The sequence below is a fragment of the Balaenoptera ricei genome, chromosome 5 (assembly GCF_028023285.1).
Source record: "Balaenoptera ricei isolate mBalRic1 chromosome 5, mBalRic1.hap2, whole genome shotgun sequence".
Taxonomy (NCBI): domain Eukaryota; kingdom Metazoa; phylum Chordata; class Mammalia; order Artiodactyla; family Balaenopteridae; genus Balaenoptera; species Balaenoptera ricei.
Window position 1 is genome coordinate 106,595,182 of NC_082643.1, and position 16,601 is coordinate 106,611,782.

General features: G+C 48.4%; 1 protein-coding gene across 3 annotated transcripts in view; it reads right to left on the reverse strand.

Moving 5' to 3' along the window:
* The window catches only part of EVC2 (EvC ciliary complex subunit 2), a 144,782-nt gene extending 128,692 nt beyond the window's left edge, over nt 1–16,090 (reverse strand). For 2 of the 3 annotated variants that reach the window (XM_059923346.1, XM_059923347.1), the window contains exons 1-5: nt 15,831–16,090; nt 9,135–9,189; nt 5,837–6,003; nt 2,904–2,972; nt 744–930 (exon numbers count right to left, since the gene is read on the reverse strand). In XM_059923346.1, the coding sequence (XP_059779329.1) occupies nt 744–930; nt 2,904–2,972; nt 5,837–6,003; nt 9,135–9,189; nt 15,831–16,031 (679 nt within the window). In that variant the 5' untranslated portion in view covers nt 16,032–16,090. The remainder of the gene's footprint in view (nt 1–743; nt 931–2,903; nt 2,973–5,836; nt 6,004–9,134; nt 9,190–15,830) is intronic. The other variant, XM_059923345.1, reaches the window with a different exon arrangement.
* Between the last annotated feature and the right edge of the window lie 511 nt (nt 16,091–16,601).

Sequence of the window (16,601 nt, forward strand, 5' to 3'; positions counted from 1 at the left end):
GAGTTTGAATCTCAGTCTTGAGTGCCAGTCCTATGGTCTTGGGCAAGTTCCTCACCACCTTAGTCTCTTTATCTGAAGACAGGGCACCTACTCAGAATAAAAGAAATCTCACCTTCCTAGGAAAACTGACAGTTCTGAAGTCATAGGAACAACTGCATCCAGAATTGGTTTTAAATCTCCTTAATTAACCAATGACAACTCGCCTCAGGAAACACATCTCTGAAAGCCAATCAGTGATGGTGTCATACTTTGAAAGGGAGCCAATCAGTAGTTGAGTTACTCCCGTGAACACGCCTGAACACGCTTGAACATGTCAAGAGCATGCTTCCAGGGCTGATGTCAGACCACGCCCATGTCTGCCCAGCACTCCCCAAAACAAGCTCTTCATTTTACTGAGTGATGGTCATTTTGGTCATCTGGGTGATGGATATATTGGGGTTCACTATAATCTCTGCGTATGTTTGAAATTTTTCATAATAAATGTTGCATATATATATATTGCAAAAACTCTTTCCCCAAAACCCACCTCTTTCAGCCTAAGTGACAAGCCAGCTTCCTGGGTGCAGATACTGAGCAGTGGTCTCCTCCTCTGATGCCCTGATGGTACAATCTATTGTGAGGACCGACTGCACGAACACATGTCACGTGTCTAAGAAGATGCCTGCTGCATATCCCATGCTCTGTGAGTATCTGTACGTATTTTCATCATTTTCCACCCCTGACTTCATACACGTGGCTATTACCTTGCAGAAACTTCTTCCTGAAAGCCTGGAACCCTCTTGAGGTCTGGTTTCCAGCCGACTCCCTAACGGTGAGGCCTGTGATGTTGTCCAGTAAGAGCAGGTCAGAGAGGTTGGCAGCCGCGGGCGTCCTCGTGTTGTTCACAAACAGTCGCACGTGGGCTGTCTGCCACTCACTCTGCACGGACACCTAGGGCAGGAGGCAAAGTGAGGTTGGGCTTGCTGGCAAACCCAACTTCCCAAAACGAGGCCCCAGCTCAACTGTGCCCGTGGGAGGGGATTAGGTCTCACAAAGGTTCTAGAATTTATCAGGTTTGATTTCAAAGGCCCCAGGAGAATTTTGACTCCCGCTTGCCAAGCTGTTGCTCAGAGATAATTTCAAAGAAACCGGGACCCTGAAATGCAGTGAAATCATGCCCACAGAGAAACTTAGAAGGAAAAACATCCACGCACAGGACCACAGTCAGGCTGGGGAGATTGTGACAACTGGTGTCACCAAGAGAAGCAAACAGTGGCTCTTTCTTACTCTATTAGTTTGAAGATTCAGCCCCAGACAGTCCAGGGCCTCTGACTGCCATCTGATCTCCAGGTTTGCCCCAAGCTGGTCTCCTGTCTCCTGACCAGTTGCCCCCTTCAGGGTTCTGCCTGCCCATGTGTTTGAATAGCTCAGGGCTAGGGAGTTCCCTGGTGGCCTAGTGGTTAGGATTCCAGGCTTTCACTGCTGTGGCCCAGGTTCAATCCCTAGTCGGGGAACTGAGATCCCCCAAGCCATGTGGTGAGGCCAGAAAAAAAAAAAAGTTAAATGAATAGCTCAGCTCTTCAAAGCCAGTGGCCCATCAGCAGCTTGGCTCCCCACCTGGCCTCTGCGACCTTGCCCTGCTCCCTCTCTCGAACCCTGTCTCCCACCACTCCTGCCCTTCCTTCACCCCAGCTCTGCTGAAAGAGACACAGGAGCTGAGGAAAGAGAGGGAAGCCATGTATGTCCCAAGAAGAGTGAGCTCTGGAACGTAGTAAATGAAAAAAGCAAGTTGTAAAACTCCGTGTATGGAATACTGGCACCAACGTAAAAAGGGGAAGAAGGAAGGTATGCGTATGTATATACGTGCACCACACACACACACACACACTCATAACTGAGTGCATGTGGCAGGAAACATCTCTAGAAGGACACAGGAGAAACTGGTAGTACCAATTTTATCCAGGAAGGGGAGCAAAACAGCTGAGGGCCTGGGCTGAAATGAGGGCTGTGCAGTACGTGGTCAGCTCAGCAGGCTTGGATTGTCCAAACCCCACACATCCCAAAGAGAGGACCAGCTCCTGGGAGACTAACCTCTAAAGCCCTTGGCATATCCTGCCTGATAAGAGTGTCTTTATATCCTACGGCTTTGGGCCACCCCAGGTAGTCTCTGCAAACAATGTGGTTCACGGTGAGGGCCTTGGGCCAAGCTATGTTCAGGTGACCTGAATAACGGAGGTCAGCGACATGGGTGCACATGCTTACGTGATGGATCCTTAATAAAAATCCTGGATTCCATGGCTTGGGTGAGCATCCCTGGTTGATGCCACACATCATTGCTGGGCAAATTAAACGCTCTTCTTTCAACTCCACCAGGAGAAGACTGGCTGTCTTGGGCCTGGTCTCCCCAGAACTCTGTCCTATGTGCCTTTTGCTTTGCTGACTGTAATCTATATCATTTTGCTGTTATAAACTGTAACTGTGTGTAGAACCGCTTTTCTGAGTTCTGTGAGTCCTTCCAGGGAAGCACTGAAACTGAGGGTGGTCTTGGGGACCCTCAACACAGGATCATGTGAAAGCCATCTCATGAGATTAGTAAGGGTCAAAGACCTAAAGACATTAAGTGAATTTTTAATCTGTCGGGCATCATATCAATGTTAAAATCTGAGAGAAAATATACACTTTCTCATTTTAAATGATCGCAGAGGATTTTCACTGCCAATAATTTTATTGTTACCAAAAAATCTTAGTCCTGGTGCTGCCATATAAAATATAAGATCCCTGTGGGTTGCATCATCACCTGTGTCCAGACATGGGTAGATAACCACGTGATTCACCAGTTCTTTAAATACATAACTCTACTAATATATGATTTGGGCAACTTCAATTATTTTCTCTTTAAGTATAAACTACCTATGAATACTCACCACTGCACATTTCTGAAAAATTACTCCATTCTCAGAAGTTCCTTGAATGTCTCTTGAAATGTCTCCATACTACAATAAAATATAGAAATCATTAGAAAATGAAAAATATTTCATGCTATATTTGTCAAGTAAAAGTACAAGGTGAACTTTTAAAAGTTCACCTGCCAGGCAGAGGGGTTACTTCTGCTGGTGTAGTAACTCCCATCAGTCCTGAAGATTTTTTTAAAAGGAGTATTACAGGACTGGAACTTAAAACCTATGAGGGACGAAGAACGTGGACGTGGATCACACGGGGCTGTGTCCCGGTCTGCGGTGCGTGTCAGTGACACCATTGTCACAGGGACTCAGCAAACCAGGCTTGACACTTCAGCAGGAGGCATGTGAGCAGAGCTATGGAAAAATCCTTTAAGGGCTGCGCACATGTCCTGTGTGGGGTACACCAGCCACACGGCAGGGACTGAGTGAACGTGGACCACAGCATGTTGGGGCACCTCCCATGAGCGGGGTGCATCATCAACAGGTAGAGAATCAAGCCAGGATTGGGCTCCTCCAGCCCCACGATGGCTCCCCTGGAAGGAGACCAGTGGAAAGCCAGAGCTCGCCCACCAGATGCCAGCCCCGCTGCCCCTCGTAATCACAACTGGTCCCTGTTCATTTCCGCCCTTGCCATATGCCCCGTGACCCCAGGCCATGCCTCCCCGCTGTCTGCCCTGCCCCCCTCCATCTGCAGTGGGTGGAGCCATACTGTCAATCACAGACCACGGCAGCTCTCGGTGATACCAACGATCATAACAATGGCTATTCTTTCCCAAGTGCCAGGCATAGGCCCATCACTGTACACATATGAATTCTATTACTCCCATTTTACAGATGAGGAAACTAAGCCTCATGAGGGTTAACGCACTTGCCCAAGGCTGCACAGGCAGGAAGCTTGGACTCCACCCCAGGCTGTGTGCTCCGTATCCTATGATCCTCCCACACCGCACACCCCTCTCCAGAGCATGACCCTCTCATTGTACAGAAGCGAACAAAGACACAGAAAGGGGAAGTGATGTTCCTGAGAATACGCTGACCACATGCAGCAGCATAAGCTGCCCAGGCCTCTGATTCTGGTCGAGTCTCTGTCCACGACCCCACTCTCATGCTCTGACGTGCCAGGCCCCCAGTGCGTCCTTGAGGGCAGACACCTGGCTTTCTACTCTTCTGATCCCCACACAGCATCTTGCAAATGACAATTGAATAAACATAGCTTGTTGGGCAAAGACACACAGGAGGGGGGATGGAGGATGGAGGTGCTGCCGAAAGAGGGGTTGAGTCACCTGTCACTGGAGAGGATTGGAAAGATGATGACCAACATGGTGGGTTGAATGTGGCTCCACGTCCTAAAGCCCAGAACCTGGGAATGTCATCCTATCTGGAAAAGGGGTCTTTGAAGATGTAATTAAGCCAAGGCTCTCAAGATGAGATCATTCTGGATTTAGGTGGATTGGATTTAGCTAGGCCCTAAATCCAATGACAAGTGTCCTTATCAGTGACAGAAAAGGAGAGTACACAGCCACAGAGAAGAGGCCACAAGAAGGTGGAGACAGAGTGACAGTAAATGTTACATGTCAACTGGCTGGGCCATGGTACCCAGCCATGGTACCCAGATATTTAGTCAAACATGTCCAGATGTCACTGTGAAGGTATTTTAGATGAGAGTAATGTTTAGGTCAATGGACTTTGAATAAAGCCGATGACCCTCCATGAGGTGGGTGGGCCTCGCCCAATCAGGTGAAGCCTTAATGGAAAAGACTGAGGTTTCCCCTAAGGAAAAGGGAATTCTGTGGCAGACACCTTTCCAACCTGAGCATCAGCTCTTCCCTGGGTCTCCAGCCTGCCCTGCAGAGTGTGGACTTGCCAGTCCCCACAATCACATGAGCAATTCCTTAAAATAAATCCCCCCCTCTCTCCCTCACATGTGTCCTACCTGTTTTGTTTCTACCAGTTTTGTTTCTCCAGGGAATCCTAATAGAGAGATTGGAGTGAGGCAGCCACAAACCAAGGAAAGCGATCAGAAGCTGGAAGAGACAAGGACGGATCTTCTCCTACAAGCCCCCAGTGACAGCACGGCTCTGCTGACACCTTGACTTCCCACCTCCAGAACAGGGAGAGAATAAATGTCATTGTCTTAAGCCACCAAGTTGGTGGAAATTTGTTACACAGTCTAGGAAACTAATACAAACATGTAGCTGGGGGCCAAGAAGGGGCTTGTGGCCATGGCAGCCTGTTGGCTGAACGCAGTGGTCCTCAAGGCATCTTAAGTCATGAAAGCTTAGGTGAAAGTCAGCGCCATGTGAAGCCAACACATCACACAGAATATGAACAACAGCGGGAGCAGGGGCAGTGGTTAAGAGCCGGGGCTCCAAATTCTGGCTCTGCCACTTCGGCCTGTGGGACCCTGAACAAGCCTCTTAATCTCTCCAATCCTCATTTCCTCTCTGTAAAATGGGAATGAAAACAGTACCTGTTTAAGAAACTCGTAATGAGGCTCCAGTGAGATTATGCATAGACAGTGCTAAGCCTCATGCCTGGCAAATAGAAAATATTCGTTAAACACCTAGCCCTATTATCGGTAGCAGCATTTTTATAACAGGAGCAAGTGAATCAGTCTGGTTAAAACAGGACCCCTTGCCCTGCTTTAGAACCAGCAGGGGGGCCCAATGCTCAGATTCACACATCCTGTTCATCTAAATACTGTATATTGTACAGAAGAAGCAGCTCTCTGGAAAGAAAAAGGGATTTACTTCCCAATGATAACTATATTCAGTGAAAGAGGAAGAACAGGTTTTTTGGAGGAACAAAAGCCTGTGACATTTTCTACACATATGGTCCAAAACTGGCTTCTTTACAACTTCTGATATGTCTTTTAAAGAACTGAACATGTTACTTACCAAGTGGTGTGTTACAGCAGACTCTCTTTTAAACAAGGTCTTCTTGGGCCACGAGGGTATAAAAGCAAATACGGAATGAATCCACGGCCCACTGGAGGCTGCAGAAGTCGGAGGTGGGTTAAAGACTTCAGTTTTCTTATTGAATTTCATTCCAAATGGTGCTTCTGCTGCAAAATAACAATGCACATGCATTACATAATACAGAAAGGCAGCGGTTAAACTCCAGAGGCAAACCACATGGTACGTGAAGGCACTTGGGAAATCTTTGCTGAGTAAGTGAATAAGTGAGTAAATGAATGAATGACTTACCATCTCTTTGCCAAGAAGATGAGACATTCTCATTGGGAGACACAGAGCTTAAGGACAGTGTTTCTCGAAGTCTGTGCTCCTTACCTGGGCTGTAGGCTGAAATGTACATTCCTGGGCCCCACCCCAGACCTACTGAGTCAGAACCACAAGGCGAGGGAGGAGCCATAGGTGATTCTTACACACCTGGCATCAGACAGCCCTGCGTTCAAATCCTGGCTCTGTCACTCACCAGCTGTGTCCTTGGGAAACTCATCTGACCACTGTATAAATTTATATTTTGAAGTGACCTGAATTGTGGAGTTGCGCCTTTTCAACATTTATCTTCTATCCAAATATACACTTATATTGACTGAGAATGAATCCTGTTATTCAGTCTTTCTTACACAGAGTATTGATAGCAAGGTCTTTAGAAGTGTTTTTGAACCCTTTTTTAATAGAATTTCTAAATATATGTAGGAAAAATTAAAATTAAAAAAAAAAAGGACGTGGAACTGGAATCCTAGATAAAATCAACATCTTTTTTTCTAGAATAGTACCTGTGGTTGATTCAGTTCATGATGTTGGAATGGGGACAAAGGTGAGCATCGGGGAATTGACAGCCCTCACATGGGAACAGGCAGGAGCTTTCCCAGGCTGGCTGCTCCTTCGGGATTGTTTCAGTCAATCACACAGTGGGACAGGACACCCACCTCCGGACCGCAGCCCAGCCCCTCGGGCTAAGGAACAAATGCTTACCCAGGAGACTTGCTGGGTGTAAAATCCTAAGGCCACTCTGGGCTTTATCTCTGGTGCAGGCATCCTGCAGGTGCCCCCTGTTCCTCCAGGCCCTCAGAAGGCCCAGCCGCAGGCTCTGATGAAGACCTGAATGAGGCAGCCACTGCTATTGTCCACATACAGTATAGAAGGAAGTCAAGCTCCGAAGTGACCATCACCACCCACTGCATCATTGCCCAGCGGCCTCCCCACTAGTGCCACTGTCACATGGGTCACCTGTACTATTTGTGCAGGTGTTTGGATGCACCCTCACTCCCTCGCCTCTGGGCTGCCACAGGCCTGGAAGCCTCTCCTTCCATCCCCTTGTCCTACTAACTGCCACTCCTCAGGACTCAGTTGAGCAGCACCTCCTCCAGGAAGCCCTCCCTGAAGCCCTCCCAGTGGCCTTAGTCCTCCACCCTCTGCTCTCACTACAACCACAGTCCTTAGTGCACTGCGCTCCCTTTGACCAACAAGTCTGCTTAATCAGTGGCTAAAAGGTCTCTGTGATTACTGTGATATCACCTCAACCTATTTTACTCAAATGAAAACATTGGATTTTGTAAATTGTAAAGACTGCAGAGAGTAATAAAAGATATAAAAAGTACTTCTGACTCCCCCAGGAAATGAAATATGTTTATCCCTGGTATAGAACAAAGAGGTGTATTCATAATCTGTGCCTAGCAGATTCTGGACAAAAAAACTATTCTGCCTGCCCAGGACCCCTCCCTTCACGGTAGCCCCGCCCACACATACACACACTAGTCAGTAAGATTCTTAGTCTATACAGAAAAACCTGGATCCCAGCCCATCCTGGTCCCCAGGAGGCCAGAATTAAGCACGGAACCCAGAACACTCTCCCCGCAAGCCCCAGTGACAGGGTCAGGAACTGGCATGGGACCCAGGCTGCACCCACTGGTCTTTCCTGAACTTTTGCCGAGCTACTGGGAAGTCTCTTCCTTTCTGCAAGTGGCAGCAGTCAGACTCCTGAAAGTCCGGGGCTGCCAGTGGTTGTCTTTCCCACCACGTGGAAAGAATGTTCCTGAAAATCACACTCACCAGAGGAAAGCAGGGGCCGCGACGGAAAGAGAAAGGCAGAGCCCTGACATATATACACTACCATGTGTGAAACAGATAGCTAGTGGGAACCTGCTGTATGCACAGGGAGCTCAGCTCGGTGCTCTGTGGTGACCTAGATGGGTGGGATGGCTGGGTGGCAGGTGGGAGGGAGGTCCAAGAGGGAGGGGATATATGCATACATACAGCTGATTCACTTCATTGTACAGCAGAAACTAACACAACATTGTAAAGCAACTATACCCCAATAAAAAAAAAAAAAAAAAAAGAGAGAGAAAGAGAAAGGCAGAGCCCTGAGAACACCACTCCCCCATCCAGCAGTGCCTAGGGCCTGCGAGGTCCAGTTATAGGGACCAACAAATTCCTCTTTGCTTAAGTTAGTTTCAGTTGAATTTCTGTCACCCAGTGTGGTAGGCTGAATGACAGTCCCCAAAGATACCCAGGTCCTAATCCCAGGAACCTGTGAATATGTTATCTTATATGGCAACAGGGACTCTGCAGATGTGATTAAATTATGGGCCTTGTGATGCGGAAGTAACCTGGATTACCCAGGGGCCCATAAATGTAATCCCAGGTGTCCTTAAAGAGGGAGGTAGAGAGAGATCTGAGAGGCAGAAGAGAAGGCCATGTGCCCGCTGAGGCAAGATGCTATTCTGCTGGTCTGGAGGCTGGAGGAAGGGGCCATGACCTGCATAATGCAAGGGATACAGCTCCAGATCCTGGAGAAGGAAAGGCCTTCTCCTAGGGCCTCAGAGGGAGTGAGGACCTGCCGACACCGTGACTCAGACCAGTTAGACTGATTTTGGACTTCTGCCCTCCAGAACCATACGAGAATACCTTTGTGCTGTTTTCACCACTAAATGTGTAATAACTTGTTACAGCAGCGAAAAGAAACTCATACACTTGGCTAACACAAACATTCTGCATTTTCTTTATCAGATGCCTTCAGGGGGAATGAAGACAGACCACCTCACCCTGAATTCTGGGCTGTGCACCCAAGCTCCAACCCACTGCTGTAGAAGGTGACACATTGCCTTGCTCTGTAAGGCACGCTGGTGAGCAGGGGGCAAGGGAGGCAGAAGTAGGAGGGCTATGGCTTTAGGGTCTGGTTCTCTCTCGTGGTCAAATCAATAAAAAATCAACCAAAAGAAAAACTTACCTGCAGTCAGAAAGTGAGAGCTTTCCACACTGGGCCAAATCCCATGGGGCAAGTCCTAAAAAGAGTCAAAAGGCACAAAGACATTAACGAAGAACATACTAGGGGTGGTTGAAAGCCATTTTTGTAAATGGCTCACGTGGAGAGGAGCTGCACTTTTATCCAGAAATCTGATGTAAATTTTTCTAAGTCGATCATCCCACCAGCTTTTGAGTGCAGGATGATGTAACTGCATTTCTGGGAGCTGTCTAGGGAGACAGCAGAGTGTAGGGGAAATTTCATATAGTTGGACAGACCTGGGTTCAAATCCCATCTCTGCTTTTCACGAACCCTGTGATGTTGGGAGAGCCTCAAGTCTCTGAATTCCCAAGATCCTGCAAGTTTTCAGAGTGGCACATAAAACACTAGCCTGGGAGTCTGGAGAACTGGATTCGAACTGGACCATTTACTCGCTGTATGTCCTTGGCCAAGTCTCTCAGCCTCTCTGAGCCTCAGATTCCTCCTCTGAAAAGTGTGGACCTCAAAGCCTCCTCCCAGCTTGCTTCACCTCGTTCAGTGATTAAAACTTGTCTAAATGGGGCCCAGCCAACCCCTCCACTCTACCTTTGTAAAATACTGAGCCTTGGAAAGGCCCAGACCCCACCACTATAAAATAATGATAATAATAATTACTGTTATTGTAGTGCCCTGGCTACAGCCCTTGAAATGGGCCAAGCCCAGTGCTGTTCACAGCAGCATTATTCACAATAGCCAAAAGGTGGAAGCAACCCAGTGTCCACTGATGGATGGATAAGTAAAAGTGGTCCATGCATACAATTCTACTTATAGGAGGTATGTCAAATTCATAGAGACAGAAAGTAGAATGGTGGTTGCCAGGGGCTGGGGGACAAAAGAATGGGGGGGGGTTGTTGATTAATGGGGACAGAGTTTCAGTTTCACGAGATGAAAAGAGTTCTGGAGATGGAAGCACAACAGTGTGAATGTATTTAACATCGCTGAACTGTTAAGAGGGTAAATTTTGTTATGTGTCTTTTGCCGCAATTACAAATATAAACAAAGAAATAAATAAAGCAGATCTGTGATTACCTAGAAGCAACTCTAATATATATCAAGTAAGATCCCTAGGTCATAAAGTTATGAATAATATGGTTTCATTTAATAAAAATGGCATTTTAATATGTTTAAGACATTATTATATATTTAATAATTATATTTACGTATTTATATTATCTTTATTTTTATATAAATTACAGTTAGTTTACTAGTATATATTTACATATTTACTTACATATTTAATAACTTGAAAGTATATCTATATATATGTAGATATTTAACAATATACTTAATACTAATTATTTATACATTTAATATATAATTACACGTTTAACAATATACAATATCATAACCACACATTATTTTTAAAAGCCACGAAAGGAGTATGCTGAAGACTTAGACTTTGGGACTTGGGGACCAAGTCTGTGCACAGTAGAGAGGGGGATCCCTTGTTTCCGCACCACTTATATTGTTTCATTTCTTGTAAGAGGAGCGTGTGCCCATGTGTCGTTGCAACAACAGCAATAACGAGAACAGAGACTTAGTGACCAGACACTGATGTGGATGGAATAAGTCTGTGCTGCCATCTGGCAGGAAAAAAACATCTCCTAAGAGCACACATCCAGCCTGTGCATAGTGACCTCCTTCTAACAAGTACAGTGCAGGGGGAGGGGGTAATTTCACAGTGGAGCAACCTGGCCAGCGCTGGTCCAGCCGGGAGTTCAAGGTCAACACCGACAGCGAAACATCCCAGAAAACTTCCTCTTAATTGCTAGTCTCTACTTCTGAAATTGAAGACCGTGGCATAGTTTCCAACTTATTTAATATTTCTTTCCCTTTGACTGGGAATCCACTAAAGAATCATTTTTGTCATTGTGTGTTTCATTTAAAGAAACATTTACTAATATGATCATTTTTACTGTGTGGGCAGATGTCTGTTCCCAATTTAATTCCTGGAAGCCAGGAAGAATTCCAAGCAACTCACAATTATTTGACAGTTTTCCATCTTTGTTTCCACTGGTAGAAACAGCCTTCTTAAATGTTCAACTCTTTCAAATAAATTAATAATATCTTGAATTTATGTTCATGTCTAATCTAATGTTCCCAAACTGGGATAATTTCTAGTCAGAGAAAATTCCCCAAAGCTGTTTTGTAGGACAAGGTGTTCTGTACATTATTTTTTATGTGGCTGCATATAATTATAAACATAGAAACAACAGTTTAATGTATCTAAATCTGTCTTCCTTTGATGCTCATAAATTGAATATGCCCTCAGGACCATGTGGGTGTTTTTTCACTGTTATAAACTATAGGGAAATCTGAAAACAAACAAATGAAAAAAAAAAACACCAACAGCGATAAATCATGTTACTAGATGCACCAAGATGAATCCCAACAGAGGGCACCCTGCAAAATACCTGCCCAGTCCTCCTCTAAACTGCTGAGGTCCTCAAGACAAGGAAAGTGACAGCTACATGTAAAGTGGTGTCCTGGATGGGGTCCTGGGACAGAAACGGACATTGGGTACAAAAGCTAAGGAAATCCGAATAAACTATGGACTTTTACAATAGCATATCAAGGTTAGACCATTAACTGTAATAAATGTATCTTACTAATGTAAGACACTAATAGTAAGGGAAACTGTGTATTGGGGAGAATATATATGAATTTTCTTTACCATGTGTACAATTTTTCTAAAATCAAAAACTGTTCTGAAAACTAAAGTCTGTTAACCAGAAAAGACTAGAATTCATTCGTGAGGTCTCTGGGGCAAACAGTGGTGCCACGGGGCACCCAACTCCCACACACGTCTGCCTATACGACCCCTGCCCCTGGAACTTTCCATCCATTCTTTCACCCAGCCTTTGCCACACGGCAGGCTCTGTGCCAGGTCCCTGACCTCACCGAGGGACAGAGGTCCCCTTCCCAACAGACGCTTCCACTTGAGGAGGAGGGGCAGGACCCAGGTAGCAAATGACTCAGGAAGCCCTCAAGTGCCAGGGACCCTTGGGGACCCTTGGCTATGGCTCCCTGAGGTCGCCAGATCCTGGGTATCACTAGCCTAGGGGTGACTCTCTGGGGGCTCCTTGGCTACTGTGAACGCCTGCTCTCACACACACCACACCAACTGCCAGTCGATACCCACCTTCAATATCCAGCCTTCCCCTCCCTGGTGATCCCCCTCTCCAAGATGACACAGCTCCTGACAAGGTCACCAGGACCTCTACAAGGCCTCAGTTCACAGCCAGTTCTCCATCCTTATTGCACACAACTCACCAGCAGCATTTGGTATGTGAGTGTATTAGCATCCTACGGCTGCTGTAACAAATCATCACAAACTGAGTGGCTTAAAACAAACACATGTTTATTACTGTACGGTTCTGGAGGTTAGGAGTCTGACATGGGTCTCACTGAGCGAAAATCAAAGTGTCTGCAGGGCTGCATTCTTTTCTGGAGGCTCTGGGTAAGCCTCTTCCAGCCTCTAGAGGCAGCCCACACTCCTTAGCCCACGGCCCCTTACTCCATCTTCAAAGCCAGCAGCAGTGGGTTGAGGTCTCCCAGTGCATCCCTCTGACCTTCCAATGTCACATCTTCTGACTCTCTCCTGCCTCCCTCTTCCATTTTTAAGGACCCTTGGGATTACCCTGGGACCACCGGGATATTCCAAGATAACCTCCCTTTTATAAGGTCAGCTGATTAGCAACCTGAACACCATCTGCAATGTTAATCTCCCTTTGCCATGTGATGTAATACACTCACAGGTTCCAGGGATCAGGATGTGAACATCTTTGGGGAGCCCTCTCTCCCTGAAATACTTTCCTCCCTTGACCTGTGGGTCACAGTCTTGGTCTCATCTCCTCTGCTGGATGCCTGGCCCTGGTGTTGCTCCAGGCCTCTGCCCTAAGGCCTCACTCTTCTCAAACCATACTTACTCCCAAGGGCAACTCAGCCAGGCCCTGTGGGGTTAAAGGCCTGTGTACACTGTCCACTCCTTGATATAGATCTCCAGCTCAGATTTCTCCCTCAGATCAAGACTCACCCATCCACCACTCTCCTGTACATCTCTACCTGGATGCCTCATAGGTATGTCAAACTCAACAAGACCAAATCAGAATTCCTGATGGCCTCCGAGGTTTCTGCATGTTAGCTAATGGTATCTCTAGTCTCTCATCTGCTCAGGCCCAAGTTCGTGGTTTCATCCTTGACTCCTCTTTTCCTCTCTCTCAACCCACATCCAATCCCAGCAAATCCCCTGGCCCTACTTTCAAAATATATCCCCAATCCACAACTTCTCAGCAGCCCTCCACTAACCTCCCTGGTCCATTTCACCTCCATCGTCTGCCTGGTCTCCCACCTGCCTCCTCTCTTGGTTTTTCTTTCTACCTCTGCCCTCTATCCTTTACTCCCACACCTGCCATGGGGATGTTTTAAAAAGACGAGTCAGAGCAAGCCACTTTTCTGCTCAAGACTCACCCATGGCTTCCATCTAACTCAAAATAACAGCCAGTCTTAAGCATGGGCCACAGGGCCTTTCCTGATCTGGCCCCTCCTCATCCTCTAGCTTCACCTCCTTCCACTCCTCCCTTCTCCCCCCACCCCTCCTCAGGCCACACCAGCCTCCTTACTGGTCCTGGGCCACACAAAGCACTTCCCACCTCTGGCCTTTGCCCTCACTATGATCTCACTCTGGAAAGTTTTTCTCCAGAATCACCCATGCCCCTCCCTCATTCCATCCAAGGCTCTGCTCAACTGTCATCTCCTAAAAGCGCCTTCCCTGACCACCCCGTCTAGATGGTGCTCAAGGCTATATCTGCCAGCCCACTTTGCCCACTGTATTCCTCTCTACAGCCTGACCACCAACTACCACACTATAGATTAACACCATTTAGTGTCTTTCTCCTGCCCCAAGAATGCAGGTCTAAGAGCAGAGACTGTCTTGTTCCCTTGTATCTCAAGCACCCAGAACAGTCTGGTACCTAAAGGGCCTTCCGTAAACACTCAGAAGCCTCTTGCCCACTCACGCCTTCACTGTTTCTCTCCTTCTGACAAACTTCCAATAGCACTTTCTGGGATGATGGAAATGCTCTGTGGTCTGGGCTGTCCAATATGGGAGCCACTAGCACATGGGGCCATCGGGCACCTGAAACGTTTAAATTCAAACAGCCACAGCTTGGCCAGAGCCAATGTACTGGACACAGCAGTTTTAGAACAACTGGGAAACAGTTGTAAACTGGCTGTTAGCTCATCCTTTGCAGGAGGGGAGACATAATAAGTTAATGTGAGCATTTGGGTTCAGGTTTTTAAAGCACTCTTTTGTAGAGCCTAGCAACAAGCATCCATGTAAATGTTCTGGCATTGGCTTCCCAAAGGAAAGATCAGGTGAGGACAGGTGAGTGAGCTCTGAACGTGGGGGCCATTGCGAGAGCACAGGACAGGCCTGGGGGTTTGGCTCCCTGGGCCTTGGTTTTCTCATCAGCAAAATGGGCCAGATACTTCCCACCACACCAGACAGGAGCAAGTGAAAGGATCTTGTGAAAATGTTCATCATGAGCTTTATAAAAGCTCAGTAAATTGACACAGCATTACTTTGTCTTCTCTAGTGAAAACCTAAGAATTAATCATAGACAGTGAAGGGAATCTCATTTAAGAGACCTAAAAATCTGTAGCAAGTGTAGCAGGCACCCTGGGGTCTACAGGTAGAAAACTCAACAGGACAAGAGGAGCCGGGCCCTGGGGGAGGGCTGGGAGGACCACAGGGCAGCGATGGGCCAGACCACTGGACAGACATTCCTGGGAACAGAAGCCTGGATTTGCAACAGGGGTCAGGGTGGAAAGGGGATATACGTGGCGAGCGGGGGGCAGGGCAGAGTGGTCAGGTGTATACCATGGACAGGTCACCTAGAGGTGGGGGGAGGAATGGACGGGAAATTAGGGTGTGAGGGTGACCCAGAGGAAACAATCCTCAAAGGCCAGAGGCTGAGGGGTGGGGACTGAACCTAGTGGATGCAGCCGGGTGGGCGAGGGAGTGGGGAGCAGACATCAGAACTGATTAGGAGGAAAAGGCAGGGGGACTGGTGACTAGATTTGGCGGAGGGAGAGGGGAAATCTAGGGTGACAGCCAGAGCTCTGTGCCCTCCCAAGTTAGGGACCACACAGGAAGGGGCAGGGTGAAGTAGAAAGTGGCTAAATTTGCAGTCACAGAAAACCCCAGCAATAGTGTCTTTTATCAACTGCTACACTCTCCCGAAGCACTCACCTGTGTAAGATGCTCTACCTACATTCCTGAACTCATCTAAACTCTCACATCGACCCTCTGGGGTGGACCCTGCAATAGTTACAGATCAGGAGAGCGAGGCACGAGAAGTGACGCTACCTGCCCGAGGTCACAGAGCTCTTAGGCTGCTTAGGGGGATCGACCCGGCCTCTGGCAAGGTCCAAACCCACAGCCACCAGCCACACCGCTGTCTCCACCTTTCCAGGGAGTTTTCTGGCCACAAGCGGAAAGGAACACGCGTTGCATCCTACTCAGATCCCGCCCTCCCTTTAGGGTAATTTCCCTAACCCGAAGGGGCCTCCGCGCCGCGGGTATAAGGTGAAGCCAAACTTCCCAACTCAGACCCGAGACTGGGGGCGGGCCCTCCTTACCTCCGCGGTCTGCTCTGGCCCCACCCCGGGAGCCGAGCGGGGATCCGGGGGAGGCTGGGCGCCGAGGGGGCGCCAGAGGGGACCCGGGTCCGCGGGGAGCCGGCCTCGGTCCCCGGGCCCCGCGGGCAGCGCCAGGGCGGCAGCCAGGAGGCCCCCGGCCAGCACCCACGTGGCGTGCCCCCGGGCGCCCGCCGAGCCCATCGCCAGCCAGGGACGAGAGACCCCAGACGTGGCGAGGGAAGGCCGAGTTGGAGCAGCTTCCGGACCCCAGGCCCGCCCCGCCGCCGAGCATGCTCAGTGAGAGCCTCCGCGGAAAGTTTTCTGGAACTGACACAGGCATCTGGGGCTTGGCGGGACGGGAGGAGGCTGAGGACCAAGACCGGCGTGGGAGGGAGGGAGCCAGGCTGGCGCGGCGGGCGCTGGGCGGCCACACTTGAGTTTGATCGCGCCCCAGCCGGGGGGTCTACCAAAATCAGATTGGGTGACCCCTGCTTCCAAAGATTTCAGGGGCTCCAAGTGCCCCTCCATTAATGCCTCCTCCGTTCTCTAAGTCTCAGCTCAGACTCACCTCCTCCAGCAAGGCTTCCCTGACACACACACACCGCGCTGAATCGGGAGTGTGCCCAGGCCCACCAGCCCCCTATTAGAGAACTGTGAAACTTTTGGAGAGGCAGGGTCATGGGGATACAGGACAGCAAGGAGACGGGCTGGGAGGGAAAAGGCAGCTCAGAGAGAGGAAGGCCGCTGTTCATGTCCTGTTGGGTTCTGTTC